The sequence below is a fragment of the Bactrocera oleae genome, chromosome 2 (assembly GCF_042242935.1).
Source record: "Bactrocera oleae isolate idBacOlea1 chromosome 2, idBacOlea1, whole genome shotgun sequence".
NCBI lineage: Eukaryota > Metazoa > Arthropoda > Insecta > Diptera > Tephritidae > Bactrocera > Bactrocera oleae.
This window is the reverse complement of record NC_091536.1, coordinates 22,850,358-22,876,587: the sequence shown is the minus strand read 5'-3', so window position 1 is coordinate 22,876,587 and position 26,230 is coordinate 22,850,358. Positions and strand designations below refer to the sequence as shown.

At 34.3% G+C, this 26,230-nt stretch overlaps 3 protein-coding genes and 1 pseudogene across 3 annotated transcripts; all 4 read left to right on the top strand.

The window, feature by feature from the left end:
* The first annotated feature begins 2,356 nt into the window (after positions 1-2,356).
* Positions 2,357-3,235, top strand: Fer3 (48 related 3). The gene is made up of 2 exons (XM_014238442.3): positions 2,357-2,597; positions 2,673-3,235. Exons 1-2 carry the CDS (start codon positions 2,465-2,467, stop codon positions 3,125-3,127), a joined length of 588 nt encoding a protein of 195 aa, XP_014093917.1. The 5' UTR covers positions 2,357-2,464; the 3' UTR covers positions 3,128-3,235.
* A 3,082-nt stretch (positions 3,236-6,317) lies between these two features.
* LOC106620061 (CHK domain ov2) lies at positions 6,318-14,109 on the top strand. Its single transcript, XM_070113192.1, has 9 exons — positions 6,318-6,534; positions 6,592-7,100; positions 7,168-7,534; positions 7,610-7,803; positions 10,970-10,982; positions 11,087-11,263; positions 11,372-11,901; positions 13,365-13,737; positions 13,802-14,109. The coding sequence occupies exons 1-9, from the start codon at positions 6,333-6,335 to the stop codon at positions 14,008-14,010; spliced, it is 2,574 nt and encodes an 857-aa protein (XP_069969293.1). The 5' UTR covers positions 6,318-6,332; the 3' UTR covers positions 14,011-14,109.
* Positions 14,110-14,755: 646 nt separating this feature from the next.
* On the top strand, positions 14,756-16,023 carry LOC106620055 (uncharacterized; annotated as a pseudogene).
* A 2,394-nt stretch (positions 16,024-18,417) lies between these two features.
* On the top strand, positions 18,418-25,511 carry LOC106620073 (uncharacterized). The gene is made up of 8 exons (XM_014238465.3): positions 18,418-18,751; positions 18,844-19,340; positions 19,418-19,784; positions 19,846-20,036; positions 23,790-24,003; positions 24,098-24,588; positions 24,726-25,092; positions 25,165-25,511. The coding sequence occupies exons 1-8, from the start codon at positions 18,526-18,528 to the stop codon at positions 25,353-25,355; spliced, it is 2,544 nt and encodes an 847-aa protein (XP_014093940.2). The 5' UTR covers positions 18,418-18,525; the 3' UTR covers positions 25,356-25,511.
* The last annotated feature ends 719 nt before the right edge of the window (positions 25,512-26,230 follow it).

Sequence of the window (26,230 nt, the reverse complement as noted above, 5' to 3'; positions counted from 1 at the left end):
GAATATAAAATGAACTGTTTAACTTTACACAATTTAAATTATTTTGTGCTTTGCCTATTTGGCTTCTGACGTTTTGTGCACAGTATTTATAGTCAATTTACTTGATGTCTCTCGTTAAATCTGCCTTATCTATCTACATACAGTTACATATATTTGCCTTATGGCCCATAAATATCGCTTGCCATTGTCCTATGCTCTGTGTTATATTGTCAATTTAAGGTCAAGAAAATAAGCAAGTTATGCGCCTACACTTAGATACATACACTAGTTGATGTAAAGGTAAAGATTTGACTCGATTGCCATGGCAATTATCCATAAAGAAGCCTTAAGTGGTAGTGGTATGCCAATTATACCAGAGAAGCCTGCATTGGAGATCTACTGCTGCTGAGCAAAGTGTGTAGTCTTAATACACACATCCACATATCATACCAAGTGATGAGTTTTGCAATAAATGTCAGCAATCAATACTATGTTTTACCGTATATTCACAAGAGTTTGGCATACTCATAAGCCGACCAATATTGCAGGGTAAAGCGTCTGCTGGTATATGCATGGAAAATTATTCGAATGCTATTTCTACTCCATTTACCAAGTCAAATTTTCAACTTGCAATTAATGCACCATTCCATCAGCTGCAACATAAGCTTCTCGTACCTAAATTTTCACCACATTGCTGTTGTGCTAGCTGCATGATGAAGTTGTTGTTTTGCTTAGATGTTGGTCGGAAAGTCTGAAGTGTTATACGCGCACGAAATTTTCTTTGGACCAAAGCCGGGCTGCATCACTGCACTGCGTAAGAAGGATTTCTGCTTGTATGCCTCTCTGACTCGACACCATAACAATAATATTTTGTCGAGCAGTGTTGAATGCAGCAAACACGCATGAAGCATGAATTAAAGGGAATTACTGGGTCAAGATGTTTGCGTGTACCTTAACTGCTAGGCTGCTGAGTTGTGACTCTGCTGGCTTACGGGTCTACGAACCTACAGGTGTGCATTCTTACCACTCGCACTATTTCGTTTGCAGTGAATCGTAGCAAGTGCATTTACACCTCTACCATTCTTCTGCTCACTTATGTAAATGTGTATGTAAGTTTACGAGCGTTTGCTGATTATTGTAACTCTACTCAAATACAGGAGGGCGAACACTAAATCAGAAATTTATTTTAAGTGTCGTTTTATGCGTAGGTTGGACATGTTTTAGAGCTTTCAATGCACATACATACATATGTATTTAGATGTACGGCAAGTAGAAACGCTTCTGAAGTCATGCGAGTACACTGCGTATACTTATTGTGAATGTGCCACTCAGCCAATACAATTCATCAATTATTTTACCATATGTAATACAATTAAGTTTGCTCTAATAAGAAATTAGGGTTTTTAAAATTGGTGTGCTGTTCGATAAGTTTTCCGAAAGTATATTTTGGAATACAACAATTAAGACAGATTATGGGAAGCTTTTGTGGAGTGGGATAGTTACGGAGTTTTAAGTAATCTCAGAATATCTGACGAAATTGGTGGAAGCACTTTTATGGAAGGAATATACTATACAAATTGAAGTAATCGAACAAATTTCGCTTAGCATTTTGTCATGCGGTGTCAAAAATGAGTTACATTGATCCTTAGTTTCACTATGATTATTATGAATATTTTAGTTAGATTTATTTTAATATTGATATTTCGGATGTAAACATGAGAGCGATTGGTTCGCAACTTAAGACTAAATTCACGCGCAACATTTTAAAAATAAAGCTCTTATTTCCTTGTTCTAAATTATATTGATATAATTACTATCACAAGAAATAAAGGTTACAATGGTCTTAAACTCAAAAAATCGAAGCCTGTGTCCTATTTGAAACCCTTTGTTCGATGTTGAATTATAAGCAAAAAATAAATTATTTAAATGTTCTACAAAATCTATTATTTCTATTTGTTATTTTAATTTTCCTTAATACGCATGCCAAAGAACATCTGCGCATACATATATCAGCCGTTCCTTTATAAGGTGGTTAACATTTACACAGCTAACATTTGCGCCTTCTCTATTTATTAACATTCTCTGATCAGGATTTAGCGAGGTCACATACCACACTTTCAGTCTGTTCAACAACCATTTTTCGCCGCCTGTGTGTCACATTTCTTCGACTGAGGGAGTTTCAATTTGATTTCAGTCGCGCTTTCTAAAATTCTACCCCTAAAAGGGAAGCGAATATTTCCACCAATCAGAGAGATGAAAACTGTTGCCTGATTAAAAATGGCTGCCACATTAAGATGTCGATGTGGCTCTATATAATTTATATAATAACTAGCAGACACATCGCCTTTGCGACATTTCAACTTCAGCTTCCAAATAGAACTGTGCAAGAGAATTTTAGTCTGATAAGATTTAGTGAATAAGTGCAACAATTTTATTTATTTATAACGTGTGATAGAAATTTGCGGAAATCGTGGAGTTGTTCAGAATGCAACATCATCCCGAACCGTCTTATATGCCGGAAGTGCCGTTTCAGCCTTTATGGGGGCAGGAAGCGCCACCTCCGCCTCCAATTGTGCCATATCAAGAATTAATCGCAGGCTTTCCCTGTACCGATTTAGGTGTGTAAATTTTGGAAAGAGTATTTAATTGTTACATATATATTTGGTGGAATTTTTAATGTTTGTTCTCAACAGCTCTTTGGCAACGCTCACAAGTAAGCAATTTGGTAAGTAATCACCGATCCACAAACAGTCGCAGCCATAATTCGGAATCGACCAACGGAAGCCTAACGAAAAAAACACGTCGACGGGTGGCATCGATGGCTCAACGACGGGCGGCAAATATTCGCGAACGCCGTAGGATGTTTAATCTAAATGAAGCGTTTGACAAATTGCGACGAAAAGTACCAACATTTGCTTACGAAAAGAGACTGTCACGCATCGAAACTTTACGCCTAGCAATCACATACATAGGATTCATGACCGAACTTTTGACTGGTGCCCCGATGTCGACGCACAAACCGCGTTCGAACGATCTTTATGCGGGCATGAATGGCCACCATCATCCCGGCCCGATCGGTCATCACCATCTTCATCCGTCGGCATTTCAAAGAGATTTCGTATCGCCCTATAGTCACAGCTTAGGCTAAGTTGTTAAGCTAGCTTTATAAATATAAGTGGAAAAAGAGCGAGGTGAAAAATAGCTTAATACTTCTGTTGATAAATGTACATTGTTTTTATTTTACATAAGCAATAAATGAAGCAAACCAAATTTTATTATTTATTGCACCGTCATGATTCACCAATAACAAATACAGGAGTTATGCATGCATATGATTATGGTCTTTGCAATGAGGGCTATTTAGCGCCAGAACGATTTGGCCCAGTACATTGAGCTGCTAATTGTTATCACAAGGACCATGTGCATATATCTGTTAAATACAGACAAATTCGTTCATCCAAATATGAATCCATTCTTATTGACGATCCATAGCGGAGTGAGCATCATAAAAAATAAGAAAAAAGCAGGCTGAAAAGTTCTTCTCGTGCATATTAAAAAGTGCCAATATAATTAATATTTTATTTTTAGACCTACCTTTGTTAATAATTGGGTTCGTTAGATATAGGTTTGACTGAGGAACGTTTTGATATTTTGAAAAGCTATACAGGATTAAAAAGAAATTTCATGGATTTTCAAAAATCAAAAAATTATTTTGTATGATCATGAACTGAGGACGATCAAGATAGCTGATACTCTCAATATGTTTAACAGGCGTGTTGGGCATATCGTTTGGGCATGCGTAAGCTCTAGTGGGAGAGCTCAAAATCTCGGCAATACACCGTGACACAAATCAACGAACACGATGACAAACTTGCTCCGGATCTGGCCCCATGTGATATATTATTATTGATACTGTTATCCATAAACTTTGCTAGTTCGGAAAATCGCTTTCAGCCGATAACGCATTTCCTTTTATTGCTTCATTTTATTTATGTATACCTGAGTACGCAAAAATCTTATAGTTTATGACTTAAAAGGACAATAAAGTGTATAATATTCATTTCTGTTCAAAGCGAACTTCTCATTCCAGCAAATTTACAGAGTACGTCGAAACATCTTTAACACAGGTTTCTAAACTTTTTAGTTGATAAGTAGTTTCCGCATTTTTTCGAAACAGCAAAAAAAAAATGTTATATTAGAGGAATTGAGTTTTCATAGCAACATTCATACTAATGCATGCACATTTATGTACTCGCAAATAGGTATGATCAATTTATTTGATCTGGCGATAGAGAAAACCGTCGCAGAACACACGCCAACGAAACGTTTTTTACTTGTTTGCAAAGAACCAAAATAGACCTGATAATCCCACTACGTAATTGCCATTGAAAAAAGGAATTATACACTTGTTAGTAAACAATGCGCCCTAACCGCAAATAGTAAGAAGTCAGGCGTATGAGAATCTCTGCACCTGACCGTGGGCATATACATAGCTAATGGAGTAAAGCGAGGAGAGACATATTAGTAAAGCGTAAAATTATAATTTAATTAAATGTAACAGATTGTGTAATATTCAGACGCTTGTGTGCTAGTGTGTGTTTGATGCGTTAAGGCAAACGAGATAAGGGATGCGTACAAAGCCAACCCCCTTAGTAATAGCTAATTGAGTGCAACCAAAGAAATAGCACAGAATTTACGTTTTGTTGTACCATGCATTGGTTAAAAGCTGTACGCCAGTATAAAAATATGTATGTGTAAAGCATATATAACTCAGCATAGTTAAAACACTTACACAAATTTAGTTATGTAGTATAGTTGCTCATTTGTGTGAACGAAGGAATAAACATTTCATATTTTACTTAATTGAATCCAAATTGGCAGATATTACTTGAAAGCTCCTTACAAAAATGCTTTATAAAACCTTTACAGTTATTTCCATTGCCAATTATAATAGGGTTGTTATGTAATATTCGAATGCCACATTTGTTTCACAATCTTCTGTGCTATAAGGGAATGTTGTATGCGCCTCAAAAAGGCGTGAAATATGTTTTGTGGAATTAGTGACACTTCATGCATAAAAGTGCGTACCCCGCCAAGCCAAATACTTGTGCGCCCGTGTATGCATCTCGAACAGTGATCAGTCGCTAAGTAGAGTAGCAACGCTCGAACGCGCCGGCGAGCAAGTGAGTGATGAGTGCACCCTCATTCTGCCAATTATGAAGGGCGGATTAACGTGCGCATTTGGCTTTGGTGTGTGCGCCGTATTGAAGAAGGCTCACGTGCCACCGATTAGCACGTGGGGAAAACATGACTTCTGATAGTCTTATTAAAACATTATTAAATAAAATTGTAGCAATTTTGGGAACTCCGGCACAGTAATGTCGCAATATGGACGGATTTTTCAGCCGTGAAGAATGATATGGAGTAGTTGAAATTGAAAACGTTTATTTGTTGGCACTTACACACCTCTAAAGGCTATGTGTGAAACAAATTGCGCTCATATTGAATTAAACAAGCTGCCGAAGCGCTATGCTGTCTGCTTCGTTCATATCAATCGTATGTTTCTACTGTTTTTCCTCCCATAACAAATTAATCAGATTAGCATTACAATAGCTCCGAGTACGTACATACATTGATTTAAAACACCCTGACTTTACCCAGATTTAATGACACTCCGTGACAAGTTGATTGCACTTGCAATTTTGTGCAGATTTTATTACATTTGCCACAAAAAGCAGTAGCAAAAGGTTGAACTAAATTAAACCGATATGATGAATTACTTTTACTTTATCTTATGAACAAGAGTACAGCAGCTTTATATGTTCTTCTTCTATTTCGACTCGCGAATTACAACTATAAAAATGGGGTAAATCGTTCACTAGTGTATCTTTTCATCATTTAACGAATTTACTAATAACTAAATAGAGATTTGGGCCAATTTCTAATCCTAAACACATGCACATAGCATTCATAAGTTGAGGAAAACCATGGACAAAGTCAAGAGCGGTTGTTTCCTGTTACAAATGCAAATATCCTCAAGGAGTAAATATATTCTTACATGCTGTACTTGAACTTGGCAAAGTAGACGTAGTGGAATTTTAAATAAGTTGCTGTGTGAACACAAAATTCCGTATTCACGACCAACAAAAGCATAATTCGACAACTACGACTGTTACGGTAAAAATTTCCTACGCGTTACCGTAGAATAGCCTGAAGAAAAATACAGGCTTTTATCTAATCATCTAGAACGTGACTATAAATCGCGATATAGCTGATAATTTCAATCAATTTGAAATTATTTCATTAAATAAGTTAAATGCTTGTGCCAATGAATTTAGTTGAAAACATTCGCCATGTCCACAGTGCAGTGTCGGACACATTCGACAGAATTAGAGTGTAAAGAAAACATAGAGTCGAATTGGCTGAACGAGGCTCTCTTAACACGTCTGCTACAGCAAAATATAAAAGGTTTTCACAAAATCTTAAAATTCAATTGCCAATGGAGAACCCCGCGGAATTTTTCTTGCTCCATAACAATCGAAATTCAGTTAGAAGGTAAGTGGATTAACACTCATCGCTATATATTCGTAGTACTATTTTAGATTTTCGTAGATGGAAAATTACGAACAGGCCAATATGTGCTCAAGGCACAACCGTCAGCGAAAGTAAAGTGTTCAGACGCATTAAGTAGAGAATTTTACATGTATACCGAGTTGACGCCTGCCTTTGAGCAACTCTATGCTGACGTTTTTAAAGAGGTTAAATTTTCACAAATTGCGCAATCATTTTCTCAGGAATTCAATGAAGGTTCCATAAAAGAATGTATCCTATTAGAAGATGCACTTTCAAAAGGTTATCGGAATGCCAGCAACCCCGAAGGGCTTGATGTTACGCACATTGAATATGCTTTGAAAAAACTGGCTACATTCCATGCAGCATCTGCTGTTTATGCATCCAACCATCACGTCGCTTTATTTAGAGAGTTTAGACAACGTTTTCAAACTAGCACTTCTGTCCAGCACCATGGAAGCGCGTTGCTCATTGAGCGTGATGTTGTACTAAATCGTAAATTTATTGAAGGACTTCGCTTTTATGACATGCGTGAATATCAGGATAAGATAGTGAGTACTTACTAATGTGCACTGAGTCCAAATAAATTTGCGTATTTGAAACGTTTCCGTTTTGTAGAGGTCTTTTGCAAAAGCCCTCCAGCGTCAAAAGCAGTTACGCGCTACTTGTGATGTCAGCGAATTCAATGTTCTCTTGTATGGCAATTGTTGGCCAAATAATTTTCTCTACAGCTACGATGCTTTCGGCAAAATAAAAGATGTGCTGTTCACTAATTTCAGCAACTGTCAGTGGGGCTCACCTGCGATTGATTTGCTCGCGTTGCTACTATCAGCGCCTTGCTTGGCAAATAAGTTAAGCAAATTTGATTACTTCGTTAAGGTATATCATGATGAGTTGTGCCTCAACTTGAAGTTATTGGAGTATAACAAAGACCCTCCGAAGTTAACGGACCTACATCTGGCCATATTAAAGTTCTATTGGTGGGGTAAATGCTGTTACAACTACATAGTACATATGTCTAAATGTATACAAATATCATTAATACGGTTTTACTTGACAGGTTTTGAAGTGATCGAAAAAATATTGCCAGCTGTGCTGTTGTCGTTTGGCGTTAGCGAGTTCCACTTAAATGAAATCCTAATACGCAACCATGAGCTAAATACGGTATTTATCAATGAAGCTTATGCGAATCCCCGATATGCCAGGGAAATTGCTTTGATTTTACCGTGGATGGAAAACCGAGGCTTCCTGGAGGCATGACAGCGATTAAATTATGCGGCATTTGGCTGACTTCTGACTTGTAACTCTGACCATACATTATATGAACATATAAAAATACATACGTATATCACAATCATGAAGTAAAAACCTTAATTGCAATAATTTACTTATTATTGAGGTTGCTACCAAATATAATAGTATCTTTCAATTTGTGAGATATATTATAGAGAATCTTTATCTGCTATCAATATGCCCGTGTGCCAAAAATGGATTGAATCAGATCAATAATTCCCTTAGTCTAAATATACCTAATAGACAAATTTTCGAACTTCCGGCTAACTTTATACTGCAAATATCGGTGAATATGCGAGTTAGCTTAATGAAATAAAAACAGCGTGTATGTATCTTTTTGCATGAAATGGATAAAATCGGTTTAAAACTTGCCCTAGCCGCCATATAACCATTATCTGGATTTTAAAACATCCGGTTGACTTTATTCCACATATATTTGTGATGGTATGTAGAGGACCTTAATGAAACTCGGAGATCATCTTTTTCTGTGGTAATGGCAAAAATGGACAAAAGCATTTCAATACTATCCCTATCTCTCATATACCAAATATTTGATTTTCAAACTTCTGATTGACTTTATTCCGTATATATCGGCCAATATGTAAGATATCTTAAAATTAACTGAACGAATAATATTGGACATACTATAGTGATATACATATATGTACGTGATATTTAACAGTAATTTGTAATTTCGAGTACTAATTACGTTTCGATTTGTTTGTGTAGGTTAGGTAACATTTTCTCTAATTGATATTGTATCATTGAATTTAGCAAATATATAACTGTACTTTAATTCCTGGGCTTCGCTAATATCTAAAGTTTTGTAAAATATATTTTTAGATAGTACTTGAACCAACGAATGCATCTACATACACCTAAAGTGAAAGGCATTGTTTTGAAATCCAGAATTCCAATCAGTACATATAACAATCTGCTCTTACTTAAATAAATAAGAGAGCAATATGTTCAGAGCAGCGTGGCCGTTTTGGTACAATCGGGCCAAAATAGGTAGTCTCATTTGCTTAAAATTGCATACTTTCTTGTCTGCTATTCATACTAACTAAAAAATAGTGAAAATAGTTATGATCTGCCTAATGTGTGGAAAATGAGAGATCTAACCATAATTGAAACTGTGAAATAAAGATGAAAAGTGTCAAGAATCTGATATATTCACCCATTTCTTTAACTTCATGCATCAAATTAAAGAAAAAGGGGCTCATGGGCATGTAAATACTTTTAATTTTAATTTTAATTTAAATAATTGTTAATATTATACTTTTCAACTGGTTTTTAGGTATAACAATAAAGTGCCTAAAACCTGCGCAGTGAGCAAAGAAAATTATATAGACGTCAGGTAAATGAAAGCTTCCATCATCTTTTGTAGTCAAAGCAATCATATCATAGGGAGTGGTTTAAAATATTCGGTTTGCTTGAAGATAATGAAGAGTGTACATATAGCTAAAGTTAATTGAGCTTAAAGGTTTATTTCTATGTATGCACATATTTTTCCAAATGTGAAGTGAAATAAAGCACAATGTTTTATTGATAAGAAAATTTGAAACAGATTTGGTAAGCACATTGGTACCCAAAGAATTTCTCGAGTGGCAACATTGGTTCCCAGTACAAAGCACGCATTACTGAGATGATATGTCTCTCTGAGAACCATAGTTCGTGAACATCGAAGCTTTGAAATAACTTGCACTTACATACATATGTATGTATGTTGCATGCACTTTTGTCGGCACATATGGGACAGTATTTCATCTCGATCCATTTTATAAATCGACAAGTAACCAATCCTAAGTTTCCCCCTAGCACATATGCAGAAAATTGATATTTCGCATGGGTTGCCTACTAATATTCTACTACTAAAATCTCCACTACTAACTCCAAATACCTCAAATATGCTACAGTGTGTTGCCGTGTTATGTTATAAAATATATAACTTTGAAGAATGTTTTTAATACATATTCAAATATTTTTCGATCATTAAAATTCATAAAGATTAAATTTATATAGTTTTGCCCAAAATATTATTTTTTGTATAAAAATATGATTAAATATTGTCAACTTTATCAAATTGGTAATGTTATATTGTTAATGTACAATAATTAATATTCATGGAGTGTACCTATATATTTATATAGTATACTAGCTTTTACCCGCGGCTTCGTTCGCATCGAATCCATCAAATAAATAACTGATATCATTATAGTAGATATGGATCCATATAAAGAATATATTTTATATATATTCCAATTCTTAGTTATGAAATTACGACGACGCGTGGTTCTTACTTCTGCATCATTAATTCTTCTTGCCTGCAATTGTTCTTGCGTTTCCGTTGCTCTTCTAGCTTCCTGCTGCTAAGCTTGTCTTTTCGAACGTACTCGTGCCTGATGAGAAGTTTCAGCTGCTCTCAAAACACGTTGTCGATCTGCTTGCTGTTGCCTTCTCAGCTCTGCTTGAACTTCACATTCTTTATTTCGTGTAACTTTAGCCTTACGCACCGGCGTAGAATTTCTTGACAGCGCCGATTTCCGCTTTCGAGGCATTTTTATATTTAATAAGAGTAACTAATAATATTTGTGTTATTTCTCTGATTTACGTTTTTTATACATTTATGTTTTCTTTCATTTTTAATTTTTTCGACAAACAATCATTTCTGCCAAACTTTTGTTTTTCAATTTCAAAATTTTCAAATTTATTTTCCAAACATATATAATCTTCCAAAATAATTTTTTTAATAATCCGTAAAAAATTTATAAATTTTGTAATAAAAAGTATCCTATGTTCATTCTGACACCTCTAAGAGTATATGTACAAAATTTCATGATGATCTGTTAAGTAGTTTTTGCGTGAAAGCTTAACAAACAAACGGACTTTCGCATTTATAATATTAGTATAGATATAAACTTTTGTTTCGAAAATATTCTTGCAAGTTTTCATTAATGTTTTCCATTACAAATACCTGTTCACAAAAACTTATTACACTACATTCCATTTACTTGCATCTCTGAGCCCAAAAAAGCAGATTTTGATCAGTTGATAAAAAATGTGTAAAACTGATGGAAAACAGCTGGTTCTTTTGTTACTTGTTGGTTTATAGTACAAACACCAACAGATCGAGACATTGTGTAAAGTTTATATAGTTTTTACATATTTGTACTGTGAGACATTGTATCAACTATTTAAACTTTACACAATGTCTCGATCCGTCAGTGTTGTGTATGCATGTGAGCTAAGATGAACAAACAAACTGCAGCGTTGGTGACATGTGAACAATTCAAACTATTTCTCCGTGCGAATTTCGAAAATTTTGATGATCTTGTAAACTTTTCTGCAGTTCGAGCCTTAGATGACGGCGAAAACTATATTACTACGATCATAAGAATTCGTGCCGACATAAAGCTGAAAGGTAAGTTAAGTTTCCCACATACGAGTGCAATTCAAACTGAAATTGTTTATATTACGGTTTTTTTGACTCTGTTTTTATTTACTTTTATGGTGTGCTTTCGGTTTTTAGATACAAGCCTCCAACGCGTGCAACTCATACTGAAAATACCCTTGAAGGTTAATGAAAATAAAGGGAGCGAAAACAACGAAGAGAAAGTGCCAACTTCAGCAGACGATTATCATGAATTATTTGTCATCGAATCGGATATGTATGACAAAATCGTACCAGAGTTGGAGGGGTTATATGCAAATTTCGATAACAAAATATATTTCAAACCTAAACAATATCGGTTTGCTCATGAACTAACTTGCAATTATATTCTTCTGGAAGATCTACAGGCAAGGGGATTTAAAAATGCGCCAAGGCGAGAGGGTCTCAACGTAGAGCATACTAACGCGGTGCTAGCAAAGTTGGCGCAGTGGCATGCTGCTTCCGCTAAGAGAGTTGAAATAAGAGGCGATTACCCAGAAGAGTATTTAAACAGTTACTTCTCACAGCAGAATTTGACCTTTATTGAAAATATGAATGCTGCATTCAATGAGCCGTTTGCCCAGTGTTTGGAAAGCTATGATTTGCTGCTTCCAGAGAAGGAGATCATTGTGAGTAATTCAGTGTTTTACTGCGGAAACCCGTGAATTTTACACATTTAAGGTTTTTAAATTTTTATACTCTTGCTATAGAGTGTAATAGTTCTGATGACTATCAGTCTGTCCGTGCAAGCGATAACTTGAGTAAAAAATAAGTAATCTTTATGAAACTTTGTACACATACTTATTCCTTGGCATCCAAAGAGGGTTGCTATTGCAGATAGGCATAATCGAACACTGCCACGCCTACAAAACGCCATTAATCGCAAACCTATTAATTGCCATAGCTAAGCCGCAAATTAGGATGCAAAAATGCAATTTCGTACTGTATCGCATTTGGGAGGGGCATCTGTGGTTTGAAAATCTTAAAACAGTGGGCGTGGCCATTCCAACCATTCAAGCTATTTGATCCAAATTTGCACAGAACAAATCTTTTCGACGGATGCCGGTGCCAAAATTATACGATGGGTGTGACCCCGCCCACATTTAAGTGAAATCACATATCTCCAGACCTACGAAACCAATTTTAACCAAATTACCTATTCTCATTTTCTTATATTGCAGTGCAAAACTTGAACTACAACCACGACTATTTCCCATATGACAGAACTTTAAATTTCATCTTATTAAATCACTTTCTAGAAAATAAATTAAGTACCAATGAAAACTTGCCCTAGCCCCAACTAATATCAGGATTTACACACATCCTGTTGACTTTACTCTTATACATACATATATTGGTGATGATATGTGATGTACCTTAAATAACCTCAGACAGCATCCTTTTCTGTTAAGAATATGTGGTAATGGATAAAATGCGGCCCCTGCTACCCCTTGCTCCCATATACCTAAAATAAGATTTTCAAACTTTCATTTGACTTTATACCGTATATATCGGTAATTCTGATTATGTCATGACAATACAACAAGCCCAGAGCTTTATCTGCCCCCAATATACTGTGTGTAGTGATGTCCGACTTCCAGCTGAGTAAATAAAACTAAGTAAGTCTATGAGCTATAATATAACTTAATAAAATACCAAATTTGATTGTAAACAATTTACGATTTCGTCGCATAATGAATGTTGAATTTTTTCGAAACATTATTTAACATAAAGTTTTGCAAACACCTGAAGGTCATCGGCTTTGATCCTAGCAAGTTGCAAGAGTATGCAATGTTCGTTTACACTCGAACTTAGCGCTTTCCTACATGTTTTATTTTGTGTTTTCTTTTATTTAAATTATAATATTTGAAGAAAATTTTTTATTTTTTTATTTTTTTATTTTTGTACCTGTCTTATGAACGTTTTACATCAGTTTTCAAAACTTTAAAGCATTTTCCCCACAACACACATTTTCAAAGTTGGTGACCTTCAAAACTACTGCACCAATTCGTTTGAAATTTTGAACACTAATTTCCGTAAATAGAAAAGCAGATTAACAATTTAATAATGTAATTTTTTGTTGTCTGCATAGTTGAATTACATGAAAAACATGAATGAATTATATTTAAAATTTGGCACTATCGATGCACAAGCCTTCAATGTTCTTAACCACGGCGACTTTTGGATAAATAACATCATGTTTCGGCACAGTGAGGATGACGGAGTGACAGTTCAGGAGGTGCTCTTCGTTGATTTTCAACTGCCCAAGTATGGAAGTTTCGCAATGGATGTATTCTGCTTTTTGATGACTTCACCACAATGGAATATAAAATTGACAAATTTTGAAAATTTCATACAGTTCTATCATACCGAGCTAGTTCGAAACTTGACAACATTAAATTACATGAAGCCAGTACCTACACTCGATCAGTTAAATGCTCAACTGGAAAAATACGGTTTGTGGGGTATGTAACATATATAAAAGTTTATATTTATTTTTATATGAATTATAATTATTTACTCCTACAGCTTTTGTTTGTGTTCAGCGGATGCTTGCAGTGGCTTTACTAGATCCGCATGAAAATTCCAACATTGAAACTTTCATGAGCAATAATGAGGCGGGAAAAGCTTTTAAAAAACGCATGTTTTACAATCCCAAATATGTACAACAAGTGAAAGAGATCTTGCCTTGGCTAATACAGAAGAATTACTTGCATTACATGACGCAGATCTCATAATTGATTGGTATTTAACAATGCAACGCCTACCTATAGTAATTATAATAATTCGGTATTATTACAATAAATAAAAAGCTGCCCAGCTTATTAAATTTCAAATCACTCATTTTAATTATTTCTACGGTTTGTAATATATGAAAATTGGTTTGATAGACTTATTTGGTAGTTCATATAGAGGTAAGTTAATTTATTCAACTAGGATCAAACATTTAATATTCATCTTTTGAGTCCACCATTAAAACTGTTTATTTCCTTGAGAAAAATGCGAAAAATTGAAAGTATGTCACCTTAGTTATATATTGTTCGAAATGAAAAAACAAAGAACAAATAAAAAGAGAACGTCGCTTTAACAATTGTATATTCCGAATGAAAGATATCAGTTGGAGATTAAATATTTTCATCTAATCAATAGGTTCAATATTTCCAACACTCTACTTGTATTAGCATACTAATTAAAGTTTGATATCATCGAAATCGAAAAACTAGTTTAAAATGCAAAATATTTATTTGAAAAATAAAGAAAAATGAAAATAACGCAAGCATAAACGGTTGATGTCATAATAAAGAGTAACCTGACGAACGACTACTCTCTTAACCTAATGCAAGTACTGAGATTTTATCTCTAAGAGCAAACTTGTGGGCTTTCAACAATTAAACTAAACATTTCATTTAAAGCTGCGAATTGTTGTTCGCTCACTCAAAGTTGACTTGTTAAGCGTTGCTTATTACGAATGCCACATATTGACCTCGAAAATGTCGATGACGGAAGCAAAATCTCATAGAAGTGAGTCTCCGAGCAGTGACGAAAACGTCAATAACAATGATGCTAAAGATAGCATTGGGCCTTCAATACCCGAGTGTGTAAACGCCGAACCGTTTGTAGACTTATTGAAGTAAAAGAGCTAGAGTTTCAGAAAATGAGGAATTTTAAAGTGAAACCTGCATTGGCGCCAGGCGAGATATACACTACAATACAGATACACATTAAAATTGATATCAATACACGTTGTAAGTTTGAAAAGTTTTTTTCTTTGTTTTCAAATCATAACATAGGTGAAATGTAATGTTTCTGCTACCGAATAGCTGGCGAGGAGAAAATACTATTTTATATGATGAAAATACCAATTGCTTCTACGCTGAGCATTTTGGAGAAGCACAACGTATTTGACATTGAGTCCATCATGTACCGTTCAGTAGTGCCCGAAATGGAGCAGATGTATCGTGATGCTGGGGTCGAAGTGAAGTTTCCTGCAAGGCATTATGACATTCAGACACTATCGAAGTTGGTCAACTGCTTCAACTCGCATACGTATACAGGAGCAATTTAATGGCAGTTTGATAAGTTTTTCCAAGCAGGGAAATTTGATCCAAACCAATTTTGTCTTAAATCACGGTGATTGCTGGTCCAATAATGTCACGTTTCAACATGATGCCACCGGTGCGATCAGAGAAACAAATTTGACAGATTATAAGATATCAAAGTATGCATAGTTAGCTCAGGATTTATATTATATTATCTTGTCTTCTGCGGCCTTCGTATTGAGATTGAAACAATTCAATTATTTCATAAAATTCTACTATGACTGTCTGGTGGAAAATCTGGCTCTGTTAAAATATCCATAGCCAATACCGAAGTTGAAGGATATTCATGTAATGTTACAGCAATACAATATTTGGGGTAAATAAATTTTTATGCCTCAAAGTAGTTTTTCATTACACATATTTGTTTGCTTATCTGACGGTAACGGCAGTTATGGCTGCCGTTTTGTTGGACCCCACTGATAAAGCTAATCTCGAGAGCTTAAATGGAGGGAGTAAAGCTGTGAATGATTTCAAAAGGCAGTTATTTTCAAATGCGAGATTTCGAAAGCACGCTGAAGTCAAATTATCATGGCTACACAACCGCGGCGTTTCGGAGTGCTGAGCTTTCATGCCAAATAAAAATAAATATCTGATATACCTAGTGCTTTATAACCATACATACATATGTATATGTTTATATGTCTATTTTAAGGGAACTTAAATTACCAAAATTCACATGGCTAAAGCTAGCAATTCTATCGCAATTAAACTTTAAGTTAGTTATTAATATTTTTTGTTGTTGTTTGTTTATTTATGGGACCAGCTAAAATATATTTAGAAATGAGCTCGAAGAGCTCTTGTTCTCTTTCATTTTCTACAACAATTAATTTGTTACAAAAAGGTCAAGCTGTAAACCGCATTGCAATCGAAATTTTCCGTTAAATGCCGACAGCGTAAGTCGATGAAGTAATACTATTAATATTAATTTACGCTGCTAAGTTTTTCGAATTCGATGTTGTGAAATAATCACTGTTTTCAAATAAAAGAGTAGGGTGATACATAATAAATTTTGTTTGCTGTAATGACTTATTAAAACTTCAGTAAAAACCATGAACACATACACACTTGGAAATGAAGGTTACAACTTTTTCTGTTATCACTAAATAATCTGAACTTTACTACTTACGCGCAATATTTAATCAACGATATATAATCATGTTTTGACTATAGATAAATTTAATTTTACATACAGTGGCTCACAGTCAAAATGAAAACGCGTTTAGTACAAAGTCATCTTTAGTTTTTCCATTTTACAACCAAATGCTGAGCTACAAGCGCAAAATTTACGTAGCATCGTAAAACATCGTGGAGGATATATAATGTGTGGGGCTGTACGAGTATGTCATCTGCTGCCTCCAAATTAAATAATCGTAATAACTTTCGGTCCAAAAAAATACGGAGTTGTGCAAATTTAACTAATTTAGAACTGTGCGCATTTATAAAAACACCAGTCTCCAGATTTGATTGCAACTGAGAATCTGTGGTCTGTTTTGGAACGAGAGATTCGATTATCTGTAATTTTTTTCGTCGTGTCCAGTAATGTTTACAATTTCATTACGAAAATATATACACATGAACAACGTTTACAAATTATTAAATTTTATTATCAAAATAATCGTTCTCCAATTGCAACTTTTTGTTCGCTGTCACCATTTTATGGTCATAATAATGGTGCGGTAAATAAACCAAACTGTCGATTCTGGTGCGAAGAAAATCCGCAAATCGTTCATGAACAACCAACTAAACAACTAAATTGATTTTTAGTGTAGTTTTAGGACTGGTGGAATCATCGGAATTGTTTGGTGTAGTTTTAGGACTGGTGGAACCATCGGGCCATACTTCTTTTGAAATGAAGCTGGTGACACCGTTATTGTCAATGGAGAGCGGTATAGATCGATGGTAACCAACTTTTTATGGCTGCAATTGGAAAAAGTTGATCTTGATAACAACTGGTTCCAATAAGTGACATTGGCCTCCAAGATGTTTTAATTTAACATGACTTATTTTGAAGTCATTGGCCTTTAGCAATAAACCAGCTTTAGAAGTCAGTATTGAACGTGCTATTCATAACATGCGACTTGATTTAGTGGAAAAAGTACTTGAAAATTGGGTTCATCGAGTTCGTTCCTGCAAAAGAAGTCGTGGGGCCTCCGTCATGTTATATTCAGAACTTAATATTATCGATTGTACTTCACACTAAATAAAAAACATTTGAATTTCCTTAACATTAGTGTGATTTTTTTTCGAAAAAAAATCATATCACGCTTATTGTTAAATCCTGTACTTTTATTATGCTCCTAAACTAATTTAATTTTGTTTGTTTTTGTTATTAACTAAATAAAAGAAATAAAACTATCACTGTTAGGCGGTATTCAAGTGTTTTTGGAAAATGTGTTTAGTTTTCAGGTAATGCTTGCTTTAGTATATCTGACAGAACTGCATCACTTTGGCTGTAAGCCACCATAGGTACATAAATATGTAAGTGTAGAGAGTATTCGTGTACTTCATATTCGCAAATGCTTTCCTTTCGGTCATAAAGTTGATATGATATTCATATTACAGTCTACTTACAGACTATGGTATTTACTATCTACTCATATTGTTAACGAATTTTAATTCATGTACATATGTATGTATGTACATATACCATATGCTATTCATATATGCATATGTACGCATTAAACTGAATGGCATCACCAGGTACTCGGAATATACATATACACATACATACGTAGTTAATTACTAAACATGCAGAACACTTAAATTCCAATTCGCAATGTAAAATTGAAATATTTAGTAGCGTACATATCTATGTAAAATGCGATGAGTGCCTTTACAATCTTAAGCACTTAGTTATGAAATATTTCCCTGCAATGAAATGCAATGTGGTGTTTTGTGACAACAAACTTCGTAGATAATATTTCGCAATTATTTTTAATTTGTATCAGTACTAAATGATTAAATTGTTTGTTGATGCGCTCTCTGTACAAAGAGCGAGACGAGTCATCCGACCCGATCTGGTAGCAATAGTGAGACAAGTGCTTGGCAAAATTGCAAGTAGTCGTGAGTGAACCGTTGAGCAGCATAAACGCTGTTCATTAACAAAAATATAAATATTTAATGTTATAATACATATAGTATACAGAATTTAGGATGTCATCCATAACCGATCAGAATGAGAATGAAGCGGCAGAAATAAAACCAGGTGTAGGTTTTGAAAATCCAAAATGGTTAACGGCAGAACTATTTGAAAATGTTCTTAACGAGTATATTCCGAAATTTCGAAAAATCACACGTTTCGAAGCTAAGCCCGCATTAGCTGCTGGAGAAAACTATGCCACTGTCATGCTACGTATTCATATAGACTTTGAACTAACAGGTTAATGATTATTTATGAAAAATATAAAATATACAATTTATTAAATTAATATATAATTTTATTTTTCTTCGACTCCGCTATTTCAACTGCAGATACATTAACGGATTCGATCTCGCTCATGATGAAGCTGCCACAGGAAAACAAAATTCTTCAAGATATGATGCGCAAGCATAACATTTTCGAAATCGAGTACAAAATGTATCATGAAGTTTTACCCGAGTTCAAGAAGATGTATCTAAGTGCCGGAGTCAATGCAATGTTTTCCGCAAATTGTTATAATATCGATACACCTTCCGAGTTTGGTGTAATATTATTGGAAGACCTTCGGCCACTTGGTTATAAGAACGCCAATCGATTGGAGGGTCTCAACTTGGAGCATACAAAGGCAGTGCTTGAGCGTTTATCGCAGTGGCATGCTGCTTCGGCCGCACGTGTCGAGACTAAAGGCATATACCCGGAGATAATCGCTAAAGGTATGTTTAGCGAAACACAGCGAGAAACAATGGAAAATTTCAGTGCAACAATTAAGCCACAATTTTTGTCCTCTATAAAAACAATTGAGGGTAGCGAAGATTATATGGACGACTTGGTAAGTGACTCACTAAATGCTTTAGTTGTTCTTTTCGCGCAAACTTTCTAATCAGATTGAATCAATTAAACACGCAGGTGAATGTTTTACATAATATTACCGATTTATTGTTCAGTACATCAAAGTATGATCCAAATGAATTTAATGTTCTGAACCATGGCGATTGCTGGAGCAACAACATCATGTTTAAATACGATGAAGAAGGCAAAATTGTAGACGCGGTACTCATCGACTACCAAATGGTGAATTATGGCTCTCCGGCGAAAGACTTGCTGTACTTCTTGCTATCGTCTACTGCATATGATTTAAAAGTCAAAGAATTCAACTATCTTATTAAATTCTATCACGAAAACTTAACGAAAAACTTAACAATTTTGAAGTACCCCAAAAAATTGCCGTCATTGAAAGAAATTCATTGTGCAATTATAAAATATGGAATATGGGGTAAGTAATTTATTCATATTATTATGAGTGTATACATATGTACAATTCAACATACCAAAAGGTTTATCAACGTCGTTCGGTGTTATGGCAGCGGCTTTGTTGGAATCCAATCACGATGCTAATATAGACAGTTTCATTAATGATTCGGATGCTGGTGAACGGTTTAGAAATTTGATGTTCTCTAACCCCAGATACCGCAAACATTTGGAAATTGTAATGCCCTGGATGAGCAATCGTGGTGTCTTCGAAGTATGATATGTTAACTACCACAATCCTTGCGCATCGAATGTGAAACACTGAGTGATTGTGTAAATAAAAATAAATTGAATATTTACCAATGAACTTCAAATAATCCATTGGAACACCAAAAGCTCTGCTGTAATGCATCAGTGGACCAACTACTGTCTCTACATCAGCTCATTACTTCACGATCATTGCTCGGGTTGGGTTATGGTTGTAACAAATTGTATCTCCGTATAAATATCAACTGGAATATGTATATTAAATCAAACTTACATCATAAAAGTTTTCGTATATATTGCAAGTCAAAATATTGTATTCAAATTTGTAATAAAAATTAATTTTACAAATTAAATCTATTATTTAATATTTCCTTCCTAACTGCGCGCAGATATTAAATTTAGTTTGCAACTCTGGTGAAATGCATTGCTATGACCTCATTTACGAGCATTTTAATTGGCAAGCAGTAATATGCACTTTCTATGCTTCATATTATAGGATGTGCTGTTTAATTTTCGAAGAAACGCACAAAAGTTATATTGTTTCACTGATACTCATAGCAGATATATTACTCTTACGCGCTATTGAAGTTTGAAGAGTAAATTTTTTCAAGATCTCTTAAAAAGAGTTGAAGTACATGAGTACCATAAAGTTTGCTGAAGAATATACAACATGCTTATGTATGCGAAAGCTTTGGCGCAAAAGCTCTATTTGAGCAAAAAAAAATATACAAACTCGTATTTTTAAATGTTTTGTTTATCAACTCATCGCTTCAATTCAATGTCGTCATTAGGCCGGATTAGCGCATCAGTCTAAATTACCCAAGAAGAAATCGAACGAAGCTGGACGCCTGCACAAACGATTTTTTTCGATAATTGAAATTTTGAACAGAAATCTTTTCAATAATTTGTAATTTTTTCTTCTTCAAGTAAACTTTGTTTTTTTCACCTTGTTATATTAAATAACAAGGTAAAGCGTTTACTTCGTTTGCACCGAACTTAGAATACCCTTCACAAATACAGAAATTTCCATACAAGAACTTGATTTTGATCGTTCAGCTTGTATAGCAGCTACATGCTATAGTGATCCGATATCGGCGGTTCCGACTTATCTCAAAAACTGAGAGACTAGTTTGTGTGTACAGGCGTACATGGCATCAACTCTGTTCATTACGCTGATCATTTATATATTATATATATATATATGTTTTTTTTTTTTTAAAGGACGACGTTTCCTTTTGTGTCTTAAAAACTTCGTGGTTAATTTAACCCTTAATAACCTAGAGTTTCAATTTTGATACCAATATTTTAAACCGAATGTTCACATTACTATTAGTTTTTTTTAGAGGTTGGCTGTACGTATTTTACTGTTGTATAATATTCTTTCCAACGAAATTGAAAAAAAAATCAAATGTCAGTATTGTTTTATTTTATCTATGACATAATACTCGCGTGGCAAAGTGAATAAGTAAACACACCCGGACAGGTGTACAAGTACCACCCTCTACTGACGTGCGTTGCGATTGTATTGGTCATGAAAAAATATTTATGGATTCTAGAAATAAGTGTAAATTTAATAATTGTAGGAAACTTACCTCCTGGTTCTGTAAAAAATGTAAAGTGTCGTTATGCGATGATAAAAACAATCAATGTTTCGCATTATTTCATACATAGGTATATCTGATTTCTTTATGGTGTTAATGCATGAAGTATCAAAATTGATACCTGTTTTTTTTTCCTAAATAAATATGTAAAATAAATATTGTGACTTTTTTTTAGCTATTTTTCCCTTCATCTAGACCCAAAAGCAAACACAGTAATATTAAAAATAAATCACTTTCGTACATAAGGCTACTAAGGGTTAATATATCCTGTTCAGGGTATAAATATACGTATATATATAATACTAGTGGCGCACATCAATTAACACCAATTAAAGCCAAATTGAAGAGCAGTCGCATTAATTAAAATGTTCTTTTAAGTTGAAAGTGTAGTATAACCTGGAACGCATATATCGTAGCCGTAGGGGATTTTTACTTTTTATGGTCGAGGCGGATTCTTTGACGTTGTGTTTCAAAAAATGTGCATCAGCATAATTCATTGCACACATATGTACATAGGTATGTATATGTGTAAAAAAATCGCATCACATGTCCCGGTAATAAGCAAACACTTAACTGTGCATATGTAGACATATCAAATTTATAACGAAAGCAGGCCACAGCTCGAATCAAACAGGTACACTCACAAAACAGACTTATCAATCAAACATTATTAGTGGCACTCACGGTTCTTGTGATATGACCGTTTTGCCAATCGCATAATGATAATGATACCATACATAGAAAGTGTCGATAGTGGCCCAACCTGCCATTGTCGATGTTAAAGTCAGGTAGGGGGGAACACGATTGGATGAGGAGGCATGATAAATGAATGTAGTTGTTGCATTTTTCTTCATCGGCTATAAATCGAAACAGAATAATTTTGTGTGTAGTAAATAAACTTCAACAAATCTAATTCGACATTTGCGAATTCGGAACAATTCTTAAACAAACCAAACACATTTCATTCCAGAACCAGCAATCTTTCGGCAAACATTGGGTGCGACCGCTGCAATCGTGCAAATAAAATACAATTCTATCTTTATAGCAAGAGGTAAAAGTTAATGATCAAGTTCCTCCAATTTATACTTATACTTTCATTTTATTTTTCACTAGTAATGAAGTTAATGAAGTGTAAGCAAACATTTATTTCTCTTAATATAAAAGGAAAGAAATGTGCCTAGAAATTATCAGTACAAAAAAAGTCATTGGTTTGTATCGAAAACTGTGATTGATAAAATGGTAAAACTTTACATGTACATATGTATGCACAAAGTGAAAATAAAAAACTTCTGATTTACTACAAGCGTTAATAAAAGTAACTTAAGTATAAAGTATAGTGAAAAGTGATTATTAGCTGCCCGTCATCAAATTAAAATTATAAATGGGCTTAATTCCCGACACTTTTGACAACATGACGAACTGAACATACTACAAGTATACTACTTAACATGAAGTGTGATATAATCAGTTAGAAAGTTAACAATAATTCTGACATTTCTAAAAATAAAATGCGAAATTTTAAATTGGTATTTAATTAAAATAGAAAAGCATAGTGAATGTGAATATAACCATTCAAACATTTATAGGTACATATATATGTAGGTGTCTAAGTTTAGAATACTTTTTGCGGTGAGCTAAATGGTAGTTATGCCTTAGTAAAAATTGACATTTACTGTAAAAAAAAAGTTTGATTACTTAGTGCTTTCCCCATATTTTTTTTTTTTTTTTTTGATATTATCGTCTTGACAATATCAGATATTAAACTCTGAGAACTGATCTTAAAATATTATTTATTTTTGAATGCGACATATTTTAGATATCTAAGGCATGTAGTATACTCAAACAACAAGTGAAAACTAACTCGTACAATGCTCCACATTTAGTCACCTGTTACATATTTTTTTTTTGCCGAATGAGAAGTTATACGAGGATGTATTCTAATATTCGTGTATGTATACTCATGTACTTTTAGGGATGATTTGCTCAGACTTTTACAAGAAGGACTGTATAGCTCCACCCACAAACTCAAGCGACATCTGTATTTCGTTGATGCAAAAATATATTTTTCCAATTTATAACTATGTATATTTTCCCAAATTATTTGTATTTAATTAATAATATGCATATATATGGTATGCATGTATTCTTCTAAGGTTTACTAAATGACAATGACTAACACACCAAACGGAAATGCCGAGAATGATGTTGGCAAACTACCTGAGTGGTTGGAAGCAGTAACTTTTGAAAATGCCGCACGCACGCATATTGGTGAAGATTTTGGCAAAATTGTCAACGCTCGATTTGAGAGTGACCCGAGTAGTAAAGCCAACTATTCCTCTTTACTGCTACGTCTCCATCTGGATGTAGAGCTTACAGGTTTTTATGCGCATAATTATTTGTATTACTAGAATGTTTGATCTTGTGCTTTATACCAATGTTTTATTTTAACACACTACAATTTCACATACAGATGGCAGTATAAAAACAGTTACCTTCGTCCTTAAAGCACCGCATAGCAACGAAATAATGTCAAAAATAATAAACCTGTTAAAACTTTTCCCGAAGGAGGAAAAAATGTACCACAGTATTATACCGAAATTCGAAACGCTATACACGCAAGTGGGCAGTGATATTAAATTTGCCCCGAATGCGTATCAATTTGATCGCGACATAGGTGTCGATTATATTTTACTGGAAGATCTACGTCCAAGAGGTTATAAAAATGCCAATCGAATCAAAGGTTTAGACTTGGAACATACAAAGCATGTGCTTCAGAAACTGGCCGAGTTTCATGCTGCATCCGCGTGCTACGTGGAACACTTTGGAATGTTTCCCGAGGAATTCACTGTTGGATTTTATTCGAAGAATAATACAGAACTCCTGAAGCAATTCAACTCGTCTAGTGCATTTTTAGCGCAATTGAAAAAGTGGAAGAATGGTCAAGCGTTTTATGAAAAGTTGGTAAGTAGTAGGTTAAATATTAAATATATATTTGCATTAAGGACCTCTATCTATACTGAAATTTTGCTAATAAGCAGATTACTATTATTAATATTCAATAGTATGCTTTTAGAAATAACTTATATCCTATCTTTTAGGCTGACAGCGACAGCTACTTGGTGGATCGTCTGCTGCAGGATCAGACTTATAATCCAAGTGAATTCAACGTACTCAACCACGGCGATTGTTGGGTGAATAACATTTTATTTAAGTATAATGCGTTCGGCAAAATTACGGATACTCGTTTTATTGACTTTCAAGTGGGCAAATACGGCTCGCCAGCTAATGATCTGTATTACTTCATACTATCCTCCACTGCTGCAGACATCAAAATAGCACATTTTGATTACTTGGTTCGTTACTATTTCGATAACCTGGTTGAGAATTTAAAACTTCTTCAATATCACAGACCTTTACCGAAACTTCGTAATCTCCATTCCGTGTTGCTGAAACATGGTCTAACAGGTAAGAATTGTAGATAATATCCATATATGCCACTTTATTTAATTGAAAACATGAAAACAATTAATTTTTTAGCCTATTTGGTGGTCTCTAAAATATTGCCCGTCGTAATGCTGGAGAAGAGTGGTGATGAAACCAACAGAAATGGAACGCAAGACGAGGATAAACTTAAATTTGCCATGTATACTAATCCAAAATATGTTGAGTCCGTATCGGAGATTTTACCGTGGTTGGATAATCGTGGTTTGCTGGACTGGAAGGTCTAGCGACCTTCAAATGCAACGATCTTTAGATAGATAGTATCATATGCTTCTGATGTACTCGTATAAACATTTACGATGTACACATAAAGTTCATTAAAACATAATATATTTCTGATTAATAAACTTGCAATTACATACGCATATTTATGGTCAATCAAATTGTCTCAACACTTCACCATAAGAGCGACCCTTTCAACTTTTGGTAATCTTGAATTAGCAATTTCATCGCTGCCGTTTAAATCTTGCATTGTGCTGTGCAAAGCTTCGAGAATATTTATGAGCCATTATCCACTCATCTCAAATTATGATTGAACTTTTCCTCAACATCATAACATCGAGTGACTATAGCATATAGTTGCAATGCGTACTGACCGATCAAAATCAAGTTCTTATAAAAAATCATTTGTATTTGTGAAAGGTATTATAGCTTCGGTGCAACCGAAGTTAACGTTTTTTCATGTTTTATTTCAACATCTCCCTCACCAAACGATATTGACGGCATACACTCAATCATTTCCAAACAAATGTTCTTCTTGCGCCTTGTTGCAAATGCTTTAATTTGATTAAATTTAACCCGTTATATAAACAAGTTGCAAAATCATGAAAAAATAATAATATAACATATGTAGGTGAATAATTCGGCTATAAAATATTGCGAACCCTGCAATGAAGAGTCAGTAAATATGCCAGTTTACTAAAAAAAATTCCTGTCTGAAATTAACTAGCCAAAAAAAGATTTCTGGTCGAAATCTGAGCTTTGTGAAGTCGTGGGAATCAACACGTAAATTTAAAATAATTTTGAATTAGTTTATGACAAGTATATTTGACTAAAGGTAAGCTCATGAGCATCACAAAATGATGATGAATTAAATTACAAA